Source organism: Microtus ochrogaster, unplaced genomic scaffold, assembly GCF_000317375.1.
Source record: "Microtus ochrogaster isolate Prairie Vole_2 unplaced genomic scaffold, MicOch1.0 UNK53, whole genome shotgun sequence".
Lineage (NCBI taxonomy): Eukaryota > Metazoa > Chordata > Mammalia > Rodentia > Cricetidae > Microtus > Microtus ochrogaster.
Window position 1 is genome coordinate 2227084 of NW_004949151.1, and position 16617 is coordinate 2243700.

Sequence of the window (16617 nt, forward strand, 5' to 3'; positions counted from 1 at the left end):
GTGCCTTGCACACACAATGTGAGAGCAGCACAGTTCCCATGGAAACGCAACAGTGGAGAGTGGGATCCTTCCATGCCTGACAGTGATGTCACCCATAGGGCCCGCCCACCCATAGGGCCCGCCCACTCCATCCACCCTGCTTCATCCACTCTACCAATGCTGCTCTTGCTCTCCTTCTGCTCACGTCTGCCCGGTCCTGGGTCCTCAGCCCTGGAGTGCCCTTGGTGATCTGCAGTTCCTGAGCGTGACGGTGGCATTTGGGTGCTGTCCCAGGCTAGTGCACGGGTGCCAGGGTCAGCGGGAGCCCTCCTGAGGCCAGGAGCTACAGCAGCTTGACGTAATTCTGTGGAATCAGCCCTCTCTTGCCGTTCAGGGTCCCTTCCAGCCAGCCAGGTTCCCTTGAGGTCTGAACTGAAAAAGAACATACACCATTATTTACAACACTCACCAGTGTTTCCTGCTGGCTCAACCATGGAGCAGCCGGTGAAGAGCAGGACCCTCCCGGAGCCCTGGGTAACAAAGCTGCCGTGGGGTTACTGATGACTTTTGCCCAGGATTGGTAGGCACAAAGCTCACCCATCTAGTGCCCCGTCTTGCTCCTTCCAGTGCACTATGCACCAAGTTGCTCAATAAACACCAGAGAACACAGAGCAGAGCACAATTTCCCCCACTTCAGGTCAAAATCAAGCTTACTGATCCAGGGCTCACAGGGCCCTTCCCACCAGTCCAGTAGTACCTCGAGCCCCGTACCCTATCAGCCGGTTCACCAACAGGGGCTGTACAGCCTTAGTGCCTACAGTACTTGCTGCCCAGAACCTTTCCCACTTCTTCAAGGGGTAGCTCTTCCACTGCAGATTCAGGACGGCTTCTCCTTAAGTGAGTTCTGCTCCAACCTTTCCAGCAACCACAGAAGCAGTCACACCCTGATCTCACTCCCACACTGGATGGGGAGCACCTGCTGGCAGGCCTGGACCTTATACAGCTGAGCACAGTGCCCAGCGCACTCTAAGTGTCAATGCATGCCTGTGACAGTCACATGACAAGGGTCATACTGGATATCAAAAGACAGGACACTAGCCAGGACACTAGCGTTTTGGTATCAAGGGAGCCAAGCTGAAGCACCAATTATGGCTGGGGGCAGTAGCCACATACCTTGTGAGGAGGGGGCAGTACTTGTCCACAAAACCACCCAGAAACCAGCTCTGAAACACAGCTTTGGATCACAACCAATGGAATTATCTTCTACTAAAGACTGAGTGTAGGTACACACACGTGCCGTCTGTGAAGCAGTGTCCCCCGTGTGCATGCCACTCTCTTTATTCTATTGCTTTGTGACTGCCAGCTGCAACTGAGCAATTCACGACCTACTCGTGTGGAGAACACTGGTGGTTCAGTTCTAACTGTCCTTTTCAAAGAGGTCACCATTTGTTTTTCCCCTTGAAAGAGGTGCTGTGCATTCTGCTATCTGCATCACCCAGCCTTCCGATACTTTCTTCCATCTGCCAAACAGCTTTAGGCTTCTCCCTAGGTCCTGAATACACCCAACCATGCCTGGGCAGGACAGATTCACACTTCAGTGGAGGCTTTGCCCCGATTCCAGACCAGATGAGGGGCTTCACGCGTACACATTCCGTGTGCCTCAGAGTCCAGGAGAGAGCGAGACTCCTATTTGAGGCTACAGCTGAAAGCACAGCACATACTCATGAGAACTCACGCTCCTTGGCACCGGACTCAGTGTCTTGCACCATCATTTGTGCAATAAATGAGCAAATGAATCTAAGGTGTGCTTTCAAGGTGAACCAGCAGGCAGCCATTCACTTTTATCCCCTTTACCCTATTCGTGTTACTAAGGGCACTATGTTGAAAGGCATCGTCCATATAGCACACTGGCAATGCCACCAGTATATGGAGAAAGGACTGAACTCAGCACCAAAGCTATTCCCCAGAATGTGCCACCTGCTGCACTATGGTGTCCTGGAACAGTGTAAACTCAAGCTGAGGTACCAGAGCTTGCCAAGGCTCATCCGTGACAACTTCAGAAGATCTGTTCATTCTTTAATCCCATCACCACCTCAGGGCAGGGCTAGCATTGGCAGGGACCACACTGCAGCTGCTCTGGCTGTCAGAGGAGCAGGCAGAAGATCCCAAAGGGTCTCCTGCACTGGAAACTAAATGCTGAGTGGCAAGGCAGCTGTGCTTCCATTTTTATGGCAGGAGACACAGTGGCGCCATCTCCTCTAGCTCTCTATTGCCCTTTCCTATGGGCACATATGTTCTCTTGTGACCTCCATCTTTCTACGAGTCTGGATGCTCCATAAACACAGTCATCTGTTTCTCCCTTTGGTATTGGCTTATTTCACTGAGGATCTCTTTGCCAGCCTTTCTGTAAACAGCTTGCTTACAGTCCCGTCTAAGTACACACATTCTGTTTGTCCACTTACCTGCTCTTGGGCACTGAGTTCTTTCCACCTGTGGGCTCCTTGTGAGCATGGATGATGCTATCAACATCGGTATGCAAATACGAGACTCCCCACCTTCCTCATTTTGGACTGTGGGTCACACCGGATTGCATTACTTATGTTTTTTTGGGGGGTTTTTTGGAGATAGGGTTTCTCTGTAGCTTTGGAGCCTGTCCTGGGACTAGCTCCTATATACCAGGCTGGCCTCGAACTCACAGAGATCGGCCTGCATCTGTCTCCCGAGTGCTGGGATTAAAGGCATGTGCCACCACCACCCAGGTACCACTACTCATGTTTTAAGTAGCTACAGTATTATCTTTCACACGGCTATCATCCTGATCCCGTTCCTAACTGCCTAAGAGCCCCCGTTTCTCTATAACCTCACTAACAATGATTCCTTTCGTCTCCCCCCTCCAGTGCTGGACAGTGTGTGAAGTGGTTTATCACTGCGCTTTTACTATCCCACCATTGACCGTCCAGGAGGCAGACTGCAGAACCAGCACCAATGCTTTCTGTAAAGCCACATCCATTACAGAATCAAGTCTTGGGCCTTTGTAGGCCACCCTAAGGTGAACTATATACTGTGGCAAACATTAAAATACTGAGGTTTCTGCATAAGAAAATACTAGGAGCTCAGCCTCAGCCTAGGAAGCAAACACAGGCCCCATGAAAGCTGTGTCTGAGGATTCCCCTCTGTCTCCCACCTAACACACTTCCCTCTTCAGGGAGACCATGGGTTCAAATGTCACATTTCTCAGTCTCCTTCCTAAGCTTTAACTAAAATACCTTTGCTCCACAAGTCGATATCCCAACTTGCTCATTTCTGAGTTTAGCCAGCGTCACACTGCATGTCCTCATCTGGCACTGAACAGCGTTCTGATATTCCCATGTTAGGAACACATCTGGAAGGCCCTGCTGGGTGATGCTGTCCACAAACCACCAGCCTCCCAGAGGATGCCAAACAGCATTTCAAGGATTAATCTATGTACTTAAACCTTAAAAGTCTAATTCCTACAGTCCTTGAAGGATTAATCTGTTCTGTACCTGCTGCCCAAACAACAGAGACACTGCTCTACATGTGGAATCTAACCAACACATGGGCCCAGTGGGACTGCTGGCCTCAGCACAAAGAGTGGGCTAGTTCCCGCAAAGCCTGTGTTCATGGGCCCTATGGTCCTGTGAGCAGACACAGGGGAAACCAGGCTTCATACCTGACTAGCAGAGATACCAACAAGTGTATCTGTGGGGGACATTTCCTCTAGCTTTTAAAGGAACACTGGCTGCCCCGAGACCACATAAGCGAGCACAGACCTTCCTAGTAGAGCACAGAGACATCTCCCAGAGCTACAGAAACACATCTTCAGCCAAGGACTGGAATTCATAACCTAAGTCCACAGCCTCAGAGTAGGAGGAGAAAGAGAGCTGTTAGAGAATGGCATACTTCCCCTTCCCCTTTCACATACCGTCAGGATTCCTGTTCCTATTATTCCGAAGCTCTATGAATAGTGAAGCCCAGGGGTCATATCAGGCCACTAACTATCATAAACTGGGTTCTGACTTGGCAAACACTACAAAAATGGATTACACTGTAGGATCCTTGTGATTGCTAGACTTCAGCAAGAGAGTGTTCCTGAAGATAGTTCTGCAGGTTGAGCTGTGAACAGTGGCTACTTGGAATGCTGGCTGGCTCCACAGGTCCCATGCCTAACTGTCTCATGCTGGTTGTCAGAAAGACCCCACTACCATTCGAAGGACGAACAAATTCTGAGCAAACACCTGATTTTTAACAAGTTGTGATGGAGGTGGGTCTTGTATCTTATCTGTTGTTTTCATTGGTTAACTAATAAAGAAACTGCTTGGCCCTCTGATAAGGTAGAATTTAGATAGGCGGAGTAAACAGAACAGAATGCTGGGATAAAGAAGCCGAGTCAGTGAGTTGCCATGATTCTCCCACTCCAGACAGACGCAGGTTAAGATCTTTCCTGGTAAGCCAGCTCGTGGTGCTACACAGAATATTAGAAATGGGTTAGATCAATACGTAAACATTAGCCCAAGGCGAACACGCCCCCCCACTGGGCAGAGTTTCCCCTACAAAGTTGAGAGATCAACTATTTACTGAAGATAAAAGTGCATATAATATTGTTTATATAGTATTTATTTATATGGTAGGGCTGTACCCTACCTACTTAAGGGCTCCAACTTCCTATGCCCTTTTGGACCTGCCCCTAAAGAACAGCCAGTCGGTGTAGTAATAAGAGCAGCGGGGCTGCAACCCTAGCACCCCGGCCGCCTGGCTAGCTTATGCCCCGAAATAATTACACAGACACTATATTCTTTTGATCACTGCTTGGCCCATTTCTACTAGCCTCTTCTAGGCTAACTCTCGCACCTGGACTAGCCCATCTCTAATAATCTGCTGTAGCCCACAAGGTGGCTTACCAGGGAGATTCTAGCCTACATCCATCCTGGGTGGGAGCTTCATCACATGTGTCTTGGAGAGCAGAGCTATACCCGTGTCCGCCCAGGAGCCAGGAGCATGGCGTCTCTGTCTGAGGCGTCTTACCTCACTTCCTCTTCCTTCCAGCATTCTGCTCTGTTTACTCCACCCACCTATGTTCTAAGCTATGAGCCCAAGCAGTTTGTTTATTACTCAATCACCTCAATCAATGAAATCAACAGATTGATATATGACACTCCCACATCAAGTCGGCTGTGCCAACTCTGAAAACTTTCCACTGAGCTCATGTGTACCACAATGGGGCACTGGGGAGGCACCTGGAAGACATAGGGCTCATGGAAAATCCACATCTACATGTCGGGAGGGAGAGTGCCAGCATACTGAGCAGACCGTTTTATGAAAGGGGCTAAAAAACTACTGAGATGCTCTGGGTGTCCAGTTAGCATGCCAGGCAGAGCTGGCCACCATGCCCAAGGGAGACATAACCTGGCTAGATGCAACCATACCTGCAGAACACTGTGATGGGCCCTGTGGGGCACAGAGGCATCAGAATGTCCTCCAAGTGTCTACAGTATTCAGAGCTCGCCTTCTGAAGCTCACTGCATTACCCTGATACATACTTGCAGACTAGGATGAGAAACCTGATACACAGAACAGTTTCCACTGAAGGGGTAAGTAAGGCACTGCAACCTGCTGTTAGCCTGTGTGTGTGTTAGGAATGCTCATCTTTATGTAATATGTATGTGTATATACACATTTTATGGCACTTTTTAAAAAAGTCATCAAGAGACTTTGGTGGTAGAGAACTTGGGCCGCCAGAGTTGTCTACTTCCTGGCTTTTCTTCTGTCCTCCATCCATACTAGAAGATCCAGATTTGGCATAGAGAGACACAGGTCTCATGGCTGTCTGCCCAAAAGAAGCACTATGTACCCAATTGGTTCTCACTGACCTATGTCCTCAGAGTGACAACTTTAGAGAGAATATTTGACCCAATTTTGGCCAAAGAGATGTAAAGGCAGTTAAACCCAGAAGTAAGTTCTGAAAAACTGTTCTCATAAAAGAAATGCAAAAAGCTAGAATTATGTGTGGCCTGGACCTGTGACCGCTTCTCACTCTACAAGGACACCAGGCAAAGACCCAAGTCTTCAGCTCAGAATGCTCAGCAGACAAAGGGATACACTGGTCTTGATGACACCGTTTCATACCCTGCATAGCCGCTTACAGTCTCCGCAGGTAAGTCAGGGCTCGATGGACTTAACCAGTCATTCTGCTTCTCATTCACAGCCGACGGCACCCTCACAGACCCACCTCTACGGCAGTAGTTCTCTCGCCAGCAGAACTATGCGAGGAACCGTGGAGGCTCCTACACACACTTAGGTGACATCACAATTTCATTACTACCGTGTACCTCCTGTCATGTGCCTCCAGCACACGACAGGGCAGCCGTGTGGCCACGCTCTCTGATGACTGGATGAGCATGTGTCGTGGTGCTGTGTGAGGGTACTGCTGTTTTCTGATATTATCAGGAATCTGGCTCCAGGAGCACACACCACACACAGAATCTATTCGAAATGAAGCAACTTGCTTTCTATACCGCAATCCTCATGAAATGTTGCACTTCTGACTACCACAATGCACTATGGCGATATGTTCTGTAAACTCCAAACATTCTGACTAATCAGCCATTCCATCCTAGCATCCAAGGTTTCCCCTGCTTCCTGGAAACTCTTTTGGGGAGCTCCACCCACACGCAACATTACTGTTTCCACAGCAACCAATGAATTCCATAATGAGTGTGACTAGGGAGGGAAGAAATCAAGAGCAAGGGAGGAAAATATATTCACTGAATCAGAAGAGAAATTTGTGAAATACTAAAACAGGCATAGCTCCTAAATGTCTGTGTATGAATATTAAACATTCAACTAAAATCCACACCCTTATTTAAAATGCAAAGTCTAAAGATGTGCACACTGTTCCAGCTGGCAGGAGACCGCGAAGCCCGAGAACCGCACAGAGAGAGAAGTCACAGTGTCTGGATTCCCAGCTCCGCACTGGAAGACGAAGCTTTTCAGAGCTAGCACCATCACACAGCTCCTGGAGTTCCGATCTGGACTTGGCGAAGTCATCTCTACAGACCAGTGGCAGAGCACGGCCACCAACAGTGGCTGGCACTCTATGCGCAGACAGTAAAGATGTCTCCACCACAAAGCTCTTGCCGGCACTTACCATCCTCAAAAATGGCTCCGATTTCAAACGACAATTCCGAGCTGTGTTCTGCCTCACATGGGTACACTGCGCGGGCCTTGCGACTGATAACACTGCAGAGAGAACACAGAAGGCTTGAATGAAAAGCTGCAGACAGAATCCTCACAGCCCCTCCACATTTCCCACATCTCATTTACACCCCAACAGTGGGGTAGTATATTCTGAAGAGATGACACGGACGTGAACATCAGGCAGAGATGTGGCATTTGGTTTTCAAGTAGATGATGGGTTTCCGCTACAAACCTTTCCATGGAAGCCTCCCTGGGAAGCTGTCAGTGAGCCACTTCACCAGACTCCCCTCATTGCCTGGTGGGATGTCCCATCCCATGCTCAGCATTGTAGCTGCATAAGGCGTGGTTACCGCTGAGTATGTCAGCCGTGCACTAGCCAAGTGCAGGAAAGAGGCACACACCCATTAAGCTGGCTCCCAGCATGTCCGTGTGTGCTGCCTACAGTTCCCACAGCACACTGGAAGGAGCTGCCATCCCTGCTTAGGTCTTCTTTACTTAGGCCATCTGTCCCCCAAAGGCACACAAGGCTCAGCCTCTCCTAATTTGTGAGAACATGTTCTGAGCCCTTCTGAGAGGCATGCACAATGGGGAATGATGGAAGCCATACTTGGTCAGATCTGAGTCAAGGAAGGAAGAGAGAAATTCCACATCTTCCTGCAAACAGAAGTCCCTGATGGTAAGAACTATGCCAGACGATGCCCAGGCAGACTGACTCGTTACTGTCTTCTGCAATCTGGTCACAAGATGCCCAGAGAAGGTAACAAAGAATGTGCTTTACATCTGCAAATAAAAATTCTCCCAAAGCACCTAACTTCATAAATCAATAAGAAGGACCAAAAAGGCAGAGCAGGTTCCAATAAGGCTCGTCCACTACAAATTATTCTCAAGAACCTGCAATTGGCCATGCATAGCCAACAGGTTCCATCTCTACAGATTCAACCATTCACTGACTAAAAGTATTTCCAAAAACAAAGAAAAAGAAAACATGCATCTGTATTGTGTATCACATTCAGGCTTTCCTCTCATGCCTTTCCTAAACAAAACGGTGTAGAAAAGGTTTGCACAGTATTTACATCATTAGATATTAAAATTTATCTACAGATGACTTCAGATATACAGGAAGATGAGTGTAGGTCAGATGTAAATACTGCACCTGCTTCTGAGATGCGGCCCAGCCCTGATGGGGGCTTAGTTAACAATGCCAAGGGGTGCAGGCAGGAATTCTCTAGCAGAGGGCTGTCAAAGCCCTTCTTTGTACCACACCTAATTCCACAGCACACTTCAAACCACATACCATTCAGGCAGCTTGTCTACAATGGAGGCAGCAGGAGAGAGGGGGAAATGGGACATCCTTGTTGAAGGAGGTGTACCGGCTGCATTGGAGCTTGGTGTGGTCGGAGACTGCAGATTTAGCCACTGCACCATAGATGACTGGGGCTGGCTTGGCCTAAGGATACAGGTGAAGGACAGGATTAATACTGATAACAGTCCAAATCCAATGGCCAGATGCCAGCACCCATGTGTCTTCATACCACCAGGGATAGAGTCCTGTCTGTATCCTCCCAGGATTATAACACAAGCCACTCCAAAAGGAGCCACATCTCAAACTGAGACACTTCACTGAGCTTCTGTCTGTGGGGAGGCTGATCCTGTCTAGTCCACGGTCATTTCCAGTGTCCTGGCTGGTTTCCACCCACCTGGCTTCTGTCTGTGGGGAATCTGATCCTGTCTAGCCCACTGTCATTTCCAGTGTCCTGGCTGGTTTCCACCCACCAGGCTTTGTTTCACTTCCTGCCTTCAGGTTCCCGCTTTGAGTTTCTGTCCTGACTTCCATTCCATGCTGTACTCCAGCTGAATCTGGAACAAACCCTTTCCTTCCCAAGATGAATCTAAGCCAATCAGTTCGCTAATTAGAAAACTAATGCTCAGAGTAGTAATGTGGACTTCTCAGAGGCAGGTGCTCCTTGCCTGAGAATGAGCTTAGCTTCTGAGAAAGCCACCAAAGCTGGAAATACTGTAAACTGAGACTGCATCTAATGCACGCACACACCCGAGGGATCACATCCTGCCTGGGGCTGTTACTCACTGCTATTCACCTATGACCAGAGAAGATGAGAAGGCAAAACCTATTTTTACTGAATGCCTATCCATTCCACAGCTTCCTAAGTTGAGACTCTGTGTGTCGGGAACGTGCTCTAACTCATTTCTACTTATAGGGAAAGTCAGACAAACTTAAACACCAAGCACACGGCCTGCAGCTGACAGAGACCAACACATAGCACTCTGAAGCAGAAAGGTCCTTCTGCTGGTTTTATATGTGGAAACTTAGAAAACTTTGCTACTAACAGTCAAGATTCCTCCAGAAAGAGCAAACGAATAGAGTGTAAAGGAGAAATCAATGAAAACACACTTTGGTGTTTGAGTCATTCCTTAGAATTTAAAATTTAAAGAGAAGGCTCAGAGGTTAAGAGCACTGGCCGTTCTTCCAGAGGACCTGGGTTCAATTCTCAGCATCCACATGGTGGTTCACAATCAATTGTCACTCCATAACTGGGGATCCAACACCCTCTTCTAGTCTCCCCAGGCACACATGCGGTACACAGACACACATGCAGGCAAAACACCCACATGCATTAAAAATAAAATCAAAATCTTGAAAAGAGGCCAGTTAGCAGACTCCTGGACGGTGCTTATCTTAGCTTGTTTCCATCACCGTGACAAACACCACAACGAAAACAATGTGTGTGTGTGTGGGGGGGGGGTCAGGGCAGGAACCGAGGCAGGAGCTGAAGCTGCTCACTGGCTTGCTCCCCACAGCTCACTCGGCTTGCTTTTTCCACAACCCAGAACCATCTGACCAGTGCTGATATCGCCCACAGTGAGCTGCGTCCTCCCACAAAAATCGCTGATCAGGAAATTGCCCAGGGACTTGCCCACAGGTCAATCTGACGAAGCTGTTCTCAGCTGAGGTTCCCTCTTCCCAGGTGGACCTAGCCTATGTCAAGTTAATAAAAATTTATCAGTGTGGGCCCTTGAATTACTGCTCAATTACCTCAGATTTGGAGATTCGCAGCTATGGTATATAAAGTCTTTTTTTCAACTCTTTTCTTTTCTTCTTCTTCTTCCTCCTTCTCCTACTTCTTCTTCTCTCCCTCCCCTCTTCCCCCTCCCCCCAATACAGGGTCCCTGTATCCCTGGTTGGCCTAGAAATTAGAGATTTACTACCAACCACCCCAGCAATGAGCATCCGGAAAGCACACTCCTATCCACCCGTCCATCTTTCTCTGTGGTGCCTGTGGCACATGCTCAGGAAGTACTCTGCAAGCAAGCCCCGACCACTACACACACATGCACACGTTATTTCCAGCACACACATGTTCACCTTGACAATGCTCAAACCAGTTCCAGCAGGTTGCTCGCTTGCCCTTTCACACTGGGGTACTGCCTCGCACTCTTCTACATCAGAACTTCTCCTGCCATTTCCTTCCATACAGCTCCTCGCTGCCCCTTTGTCGACTCTCCCTTCACTACGAGAACACTGTCCCAGCCCTTTGTCCCAGGCAGTCACACTAGGTGAGAGCAGTCTACCTGCCCTATGCCATTCCTGAGAAGAGGCGCTGCTCTCCACCGCCTGCAGCCTCCCTGTCTTCACTCTGCAGGGGAGGCCAGGGATCTCTGAAGGCCTGTCACCACAATAAACAGGAGGGCAGGCTGGGATTAGTAGCTTTATGATGCTGTCAGCTATATCTCTTGTCTTTACAGCAGGATCAGTCTGATAAGATGCCAGGAACGCAAAGCTTCCACCCACATTCTGAGCCCATGGAGCTACAAAGTAAATGCACTTTAGCACCGACTCCAACATGCGCTCCATTGCTGCTTCGAAAGATACTTGATAACTGGCTTCACTAGAAATAAGATTCTAAGAGAACCTATTTACAAAACGTGTACCTGCCCACTTGGGGAGTCAAAAAACCAGCTTCACTCTACCACAAGAAACTTATAAATCTTACTGACCTGAACCACCTTGCTACAAAAGACACTAAATTCTTAGAAGAAAACAAACCTCTAATGGTGTCTTACTAATCAGGAAGGGAGATGGGTGGGTCAGCGAGGGTCTCATGGAAAACTTAAGGCTGCAGTCAGCCAACCATTGCCATGTAATCTCACAGCCTTGAGTGGTGTGCAGTTGTGGCTGAAAATGAGATGCTGCACCACCACCATCACATCTGCCTAGACAGAGGTGGTGAACGGGTGCCACCCATCGGTGGTGGAGGAAGAGGAGGAGGAGAGCCACAGGCAAAGACCAGCGCCATGAGTGCAGCACGGACCCTACACTGAAGTCACAAACATAATGCTCTGTGCTCGTGAAGGGGAAAGTGAGAGAGCCCCTGGAGTAACAGACAAGGAAGGGACGGGCCTGTGCCTTAGCCTAGCTCGTCCCGAATCTGAAACTCACACTTGGCAATCTCTGTTTAGGGTCTGCTTCTCAAAGGTGTCCTGTTTTCTGTATTTTCTTGTGTTTCTTCAACATCTGTGTGCTATAACATCTCATGGTAGCCAGTTCATCATAAAAGCTAACTCACTCCAACTTCAGTCTCTGTATTTGTGTTCAGGGTTTCTCCAGGCCCACGACACGCATGCAGGCACTGAATGAGTCACTGATCTATTGCTGTGAAGAGACGCCATGACCACGGCAAATTACAAAAGGAAACGTTTAATTGGAGGCTAGCTGCCAGTTTCTGAGGCTGGGTCCATGACCACCATGGCGGGGAGCTTGGCTGCCAACAGTCATGGAGCTGCAGCAGAAGCTAGGAGCTCATACCTGATTTACAAGATGGAGGAACACAGAGAGAATGAGACTGATGTGTATGGGCTTCTGAAACCTCAAATCCACGCCCGTGATAGGCCTCCTGCAACCAGGCCACACCTCCTAATCCTTCCTAAACAGCTACGAACTGGGAACTACACATTCACATATATGCAGGTTATTCTCATTTAAACTTCCACAAACACAGACTTTTGTGGGTTGAAATGTTCATAAATAACAGCAAAATGAAAGTCTAGAAACAGTGTCTGGGAAAGATCCTGTCTCCTGGAGAACCGGGAGTGCTGCAGAGGGAGAGCTGCATGGCAGAATATGGTTTGAAATAAAGTGCTCTGGCCACTTGGGCAGAAGAAACGCTGGAATCCTGTCCTCTCAGAAGAGTGGGATAAGGCAACAAGTAGGCAAATGAACACAATCAAATACCACAGGTTCACAGCAGGACCCAGGAGCAGTGGACAGGATCCACAGCCGTCCACAAAGGTAGCTTGTCGGGCTTTTCAGAGGACCAGCCGCATAAAAGCATAGATCTATCCATTATGTAACCATCCAGAATTTGGCTGTTTTTTGTAATATGGCTTAAAAACTCAATACTCTCTGCCCGCAACCCATGTGTCTGGGGGAAGAAAGTTTTCTTTGGGCTTCTTTACGCCTCTGCACATCCAATCTTCTGGACACTGTGGTTTTGGACTGTTTTTGAAAATATCTGTGGGGAAAATGGGCTTGCAGACAATAGAAACTGTCTCTCTGAAGAAAAGAGTGGCCTTCATCCATCAAATAAGACTCATGGATGACCAAATAAGATGACCCGAATTCCTTCCTATCCTGCCCACACAGTTTCCACCAGGCACCCTTCTTATCACACTGTGAAAATGGGACAAGACAATACCAACACTCTGACTACCGCTTGTGGCTCTCGGCTGGGAGTCTGTATCTTTGGACGGAACACGTACAGCCTGCAGCCTGCAGGCAAATTTAACAGTGTACGAGTACAACAGGGCTTCAGTCCCTCCACAGTGTTGGCCATGTTGTCTTTGGGAAGCTTAGAAACGGCTACCTTGATCATCTTTGGGTATTTTATAGTTCACATGAGAACCCGGCTAAGAGTCTCTGGGCTAAATAGCAAAAAGGATTGGTGACATCAGAATAAAAAGTTCGTGTGTCCTAGAATGTCAAACGAGATGCTCTAAGTGCCCTTTCAGCTATAAACCTGGAAGCTTTGCGCCCTTCTTCCCACTGCTACCCTGGGCAAACACAGACCACTAGCCCTCTGGAGTGGGGAGCTGCTGAACCACTATATGAAGTATCTGAGTTCCACAAGTTTCTTGAAAGCAACATTGTGGTTTGGGGGTGGGGTGGGGTGGGAAACAGCCTCCTGAAAAGCTAAACCACATTTACCAAAACAGGAATAAATTATAGAGAACTACTTCCCAGTTAACACACGTACTGAATCTTCTCCTGTGGACGAAGGAAGAGCCACTACCATCATCCTTCTGTGAGGGACAAGGAAATACAAGGGCTTCACTAAAAACACATGGAGATTTCAGACTGCTAAATCAGAAGCATATTCCTGAAAATATATACAGTGAACATCTGTGTGGTCGTTCCTGAGGCAACTGGTTTCCATGAGTGGGTGGGATGTGGTGATGGAGGTGGGGAGAAAGGCAGGAGATAGGATACGGATGGATGGACAGACAGATAGAATGTGTGTGTGTGTGTGTGTGTGTGTGTGTGTGTGTGTGTGTATCAGTCTTAGTGACAAGGAAACAGTCTTGTATAGGAAGAATCAACTCTGGTATAGGAAGAATGAATATTCTTACTTTGGAAAAACAGGCTTGCACATCAGGCAAAGATCCTAGAGATTTTCTCAGTGACAAAAAAAAAAAAACAAAAAAAACAAAAAAAAAAAACCAAAATGGTTCTGGTTCCCAACACATCTATTTTCAGAGCTCATATTTGTAAAGCGTAACAAGTTAGCAGGTTGCTCATGATTCCAACCCAGCCCAACTGACCTCAGCATCAGAGGCTGCACTTTCAATAGGTTCCCGTAGGCTGCACTTTCGGCATGCCATCAGGTTCTGTAGGCTGCACTCTCAGCATGTCATCAGGTTCTGTAGGCAGCACTTTCTGCATGCCTTCAGGTTCCGTAGGCTGTATCTTCTGCATGCCATCAGGTTCCTGTAGGCTGCACCTTCTGAATTCCATCAGGTTCCTGTAGGCTGCAGCTTCTGCATGCCATCAGGTTCTGTAGGCTGCACCTTCTGCATGCCTTCAGGTTCCTGTAGGCTGCACTTTCTGCATACTATCAGGTTCTGTAGGCTGCACTTTTTGCATGCCATCAGGTTCCCATGTCAGAAGAGCACAAACATCTCTGAGAGGTGAAACCGGGCTGAAGCCTTTGGACTTTCAAGGGTCCCTGGGAAACCCCACAGCATTTCTGCAGCAGAGCAGATGGGTCTGCTTTGCATACCGCTGGCAACAGAAGGTCAATTCCAGGGTGTGGAACACAGGGGCAATTTAAAACAAAAGCAGTATGGTAGGGACAACAGTGTCAACAAATAATCACTTATTAGAAATGACTAAGTCCTCCGCGTTTACAGATACTTGACTATAATTAATGGAATCGAATTGAAAGTCTACACAGGAACCTCATTTGAGCAGAAGCTTACATGTTAGTGAAATGATCTCCCACCAACCCAGGAAATGCACAGCCTAAGTCCTGTAGATCAGTCTGTCCTGACCACATGTTTGAAATACTAATAAAGACAGACTGAAATACTATAACTGCAGATTCTGAGAAATCCCTTTCTAAAATAAAGTGTTCAGAAGGGTGACAACAGAGCAAGCTCGCTGTTTCCAAGTTTACATCCAGGACTCAGAGTGGAGTGCAGACGACCCTGATGAGGTCACCAGGTCTGTGGGGTCATGCAGGGGTCGTCTGACAGGAACGTGGTGGTTTGAAAGAAAATGACCCCCAAAGCAAATGGCACTATTGGGAGGTGTAGCTTTGCTGGAGGAAGTGTGTCACTGTGGGGGCGGGCTCTGGGGTCTCCTTTGCTTTAGCTTCTCTCAGTGTGACAGTTAAACCACTTCCTGTTGCCTGTGGGTCAAGATGTAAGAACTCACAGCTACTTTTCCAGCACCATGCCTGTCTGCACACCACCTTGCTACAAGCTGATGATAGGGGGCTAAACCTCTGAACACGTGAGTTACCCCAATTAAATGTTTTCCCTTGATAAGAGTTGCTGTGGTCGTGGTGTCTCTTCACAGCAAAAGAAACCCTAACAAAGTGCCTATTGGGAAAAGTCTGAAACAGACCACATTTGCCCATTACTAAGAACCCATCAGATGCTGTCCTAGGGACACCGGGAAGGTTGTAACACTGCCTGCTCTCCTGAAGTGTTCAGGCAGGGCAGGGGTTGGAGAAGCCATGCCTGGGGCCAAGAGGCAGTCTGCCCACGAACCCTCACAGAACAGAGAAGGAAGCATTAAACATCTCTTGAACATCAGGAAGGCTTCATGGAGAAAGGGGTGAAGGGATCCTTCTTCCATATCATCCTCACCTTCACACCCAGGTCATGTGAGATATGACTCTCTATGACCCTAACGTTCCATGACACATACAAGAAGACAATCTCAGAAAGGTACAGGGATTTGTTTGAGGTCATGTCTGGACAAGACACTGGAGATCACAGTCCTGAGTGGAAATAAAACAGCGGAGGAATGGCCTGTAATGTGAGTTCAGAAGACTCACAAGGCAGACCATGAGCTAAGGACAAGGACAAAGGATCATAATCACATACAGGCCAAATGCATGACACTGGTCGCTCCTCAGGCAGACAGGGATTCCAGGACTAGTGCTGATGCTTGTTGGCCTTAGACGTGTGTGGGGTGTCACCTCCTTAGGAACAGGATAGAAGCGCATGGCTGTATACCCCCAGCATGGCCGCACACCCCAGCGTGGCCGCATACCCCAGAATGGTTGCACACCCAAGGATGGCCGCATACCCCCAGGGCTAGTGCACCATGGGTGCATTCATTTGTGCCCAAGTCATCCATGGGATCTGAGGTCCTCAGCAAAGGAGGTGCAGACAGTTAACAGGCTGAGGTAACAGTGGGAAGCACACACGAGACGAGCCCTGCAGGAGCAGTAACATTCGCTGCTGCGTTTCTGGACCAGACCTCCTTTCTGGGAAAGCTGTGCACTTTTCTCAACAAAAGCCAATAACCATGCAGTATAAACGCTGATTTCATTTTTTACCAAAGGTATCAGAGTTCCATAGGGTGTATGCAAGAGAGGAAAGCCAGGGAAGGTCTTATTCTGTTTTTATAACTTTTCTGTAGATACTAAACTATTCCAAGACAAATACTTAATCTTCAGTTATGAAAAACACAGACAGACAACTTAATTACAGTTACACACCTAAGCATCCAAAACCCAAATGAAAACTTCTGCTTGGTTCAAAGGCAAGAAAAGATGTCCAAGGTTATACCCATGTGGTGGTAACCCATAGCACCCATCAGACAACGTGGTCCAGGTGGTGGTAACCCACAGCACCCGTCAGATAACATGGTCCATGTGGTGGTAACCCACAGCACCC

General features: G+C 48.2%; 1 protein-coding gene across 1 annotated transcript in view; it reads right to left on the bottom strand.

The window, feature by feature from the left end:
• Positions 1–322: 322 nt before the first annotated feature.
• Arhgap10 (Rho GTPase activating protein 10) overlaps positions 323–16617 on the bottom strand; it is a 198797-nt gene continuing 182502 nt past the window's right edge. The window contains exons 20-22 of the mRNA XM_005369579.3: positions 8489–8641; positions 7145–7236; positions 323–411 (exon numbers count right to left, since the gene is read on the bottom strand). Of these exons, the coding sequence (XP_005369636.3) occupies positions 323–411; positions 7145–7236; positions 8489–8641 (334 nt within the window). The remainder of the gene's footprint in view (positions 412–7144; positions 7237–8488; positions 8642–16617) is intronic.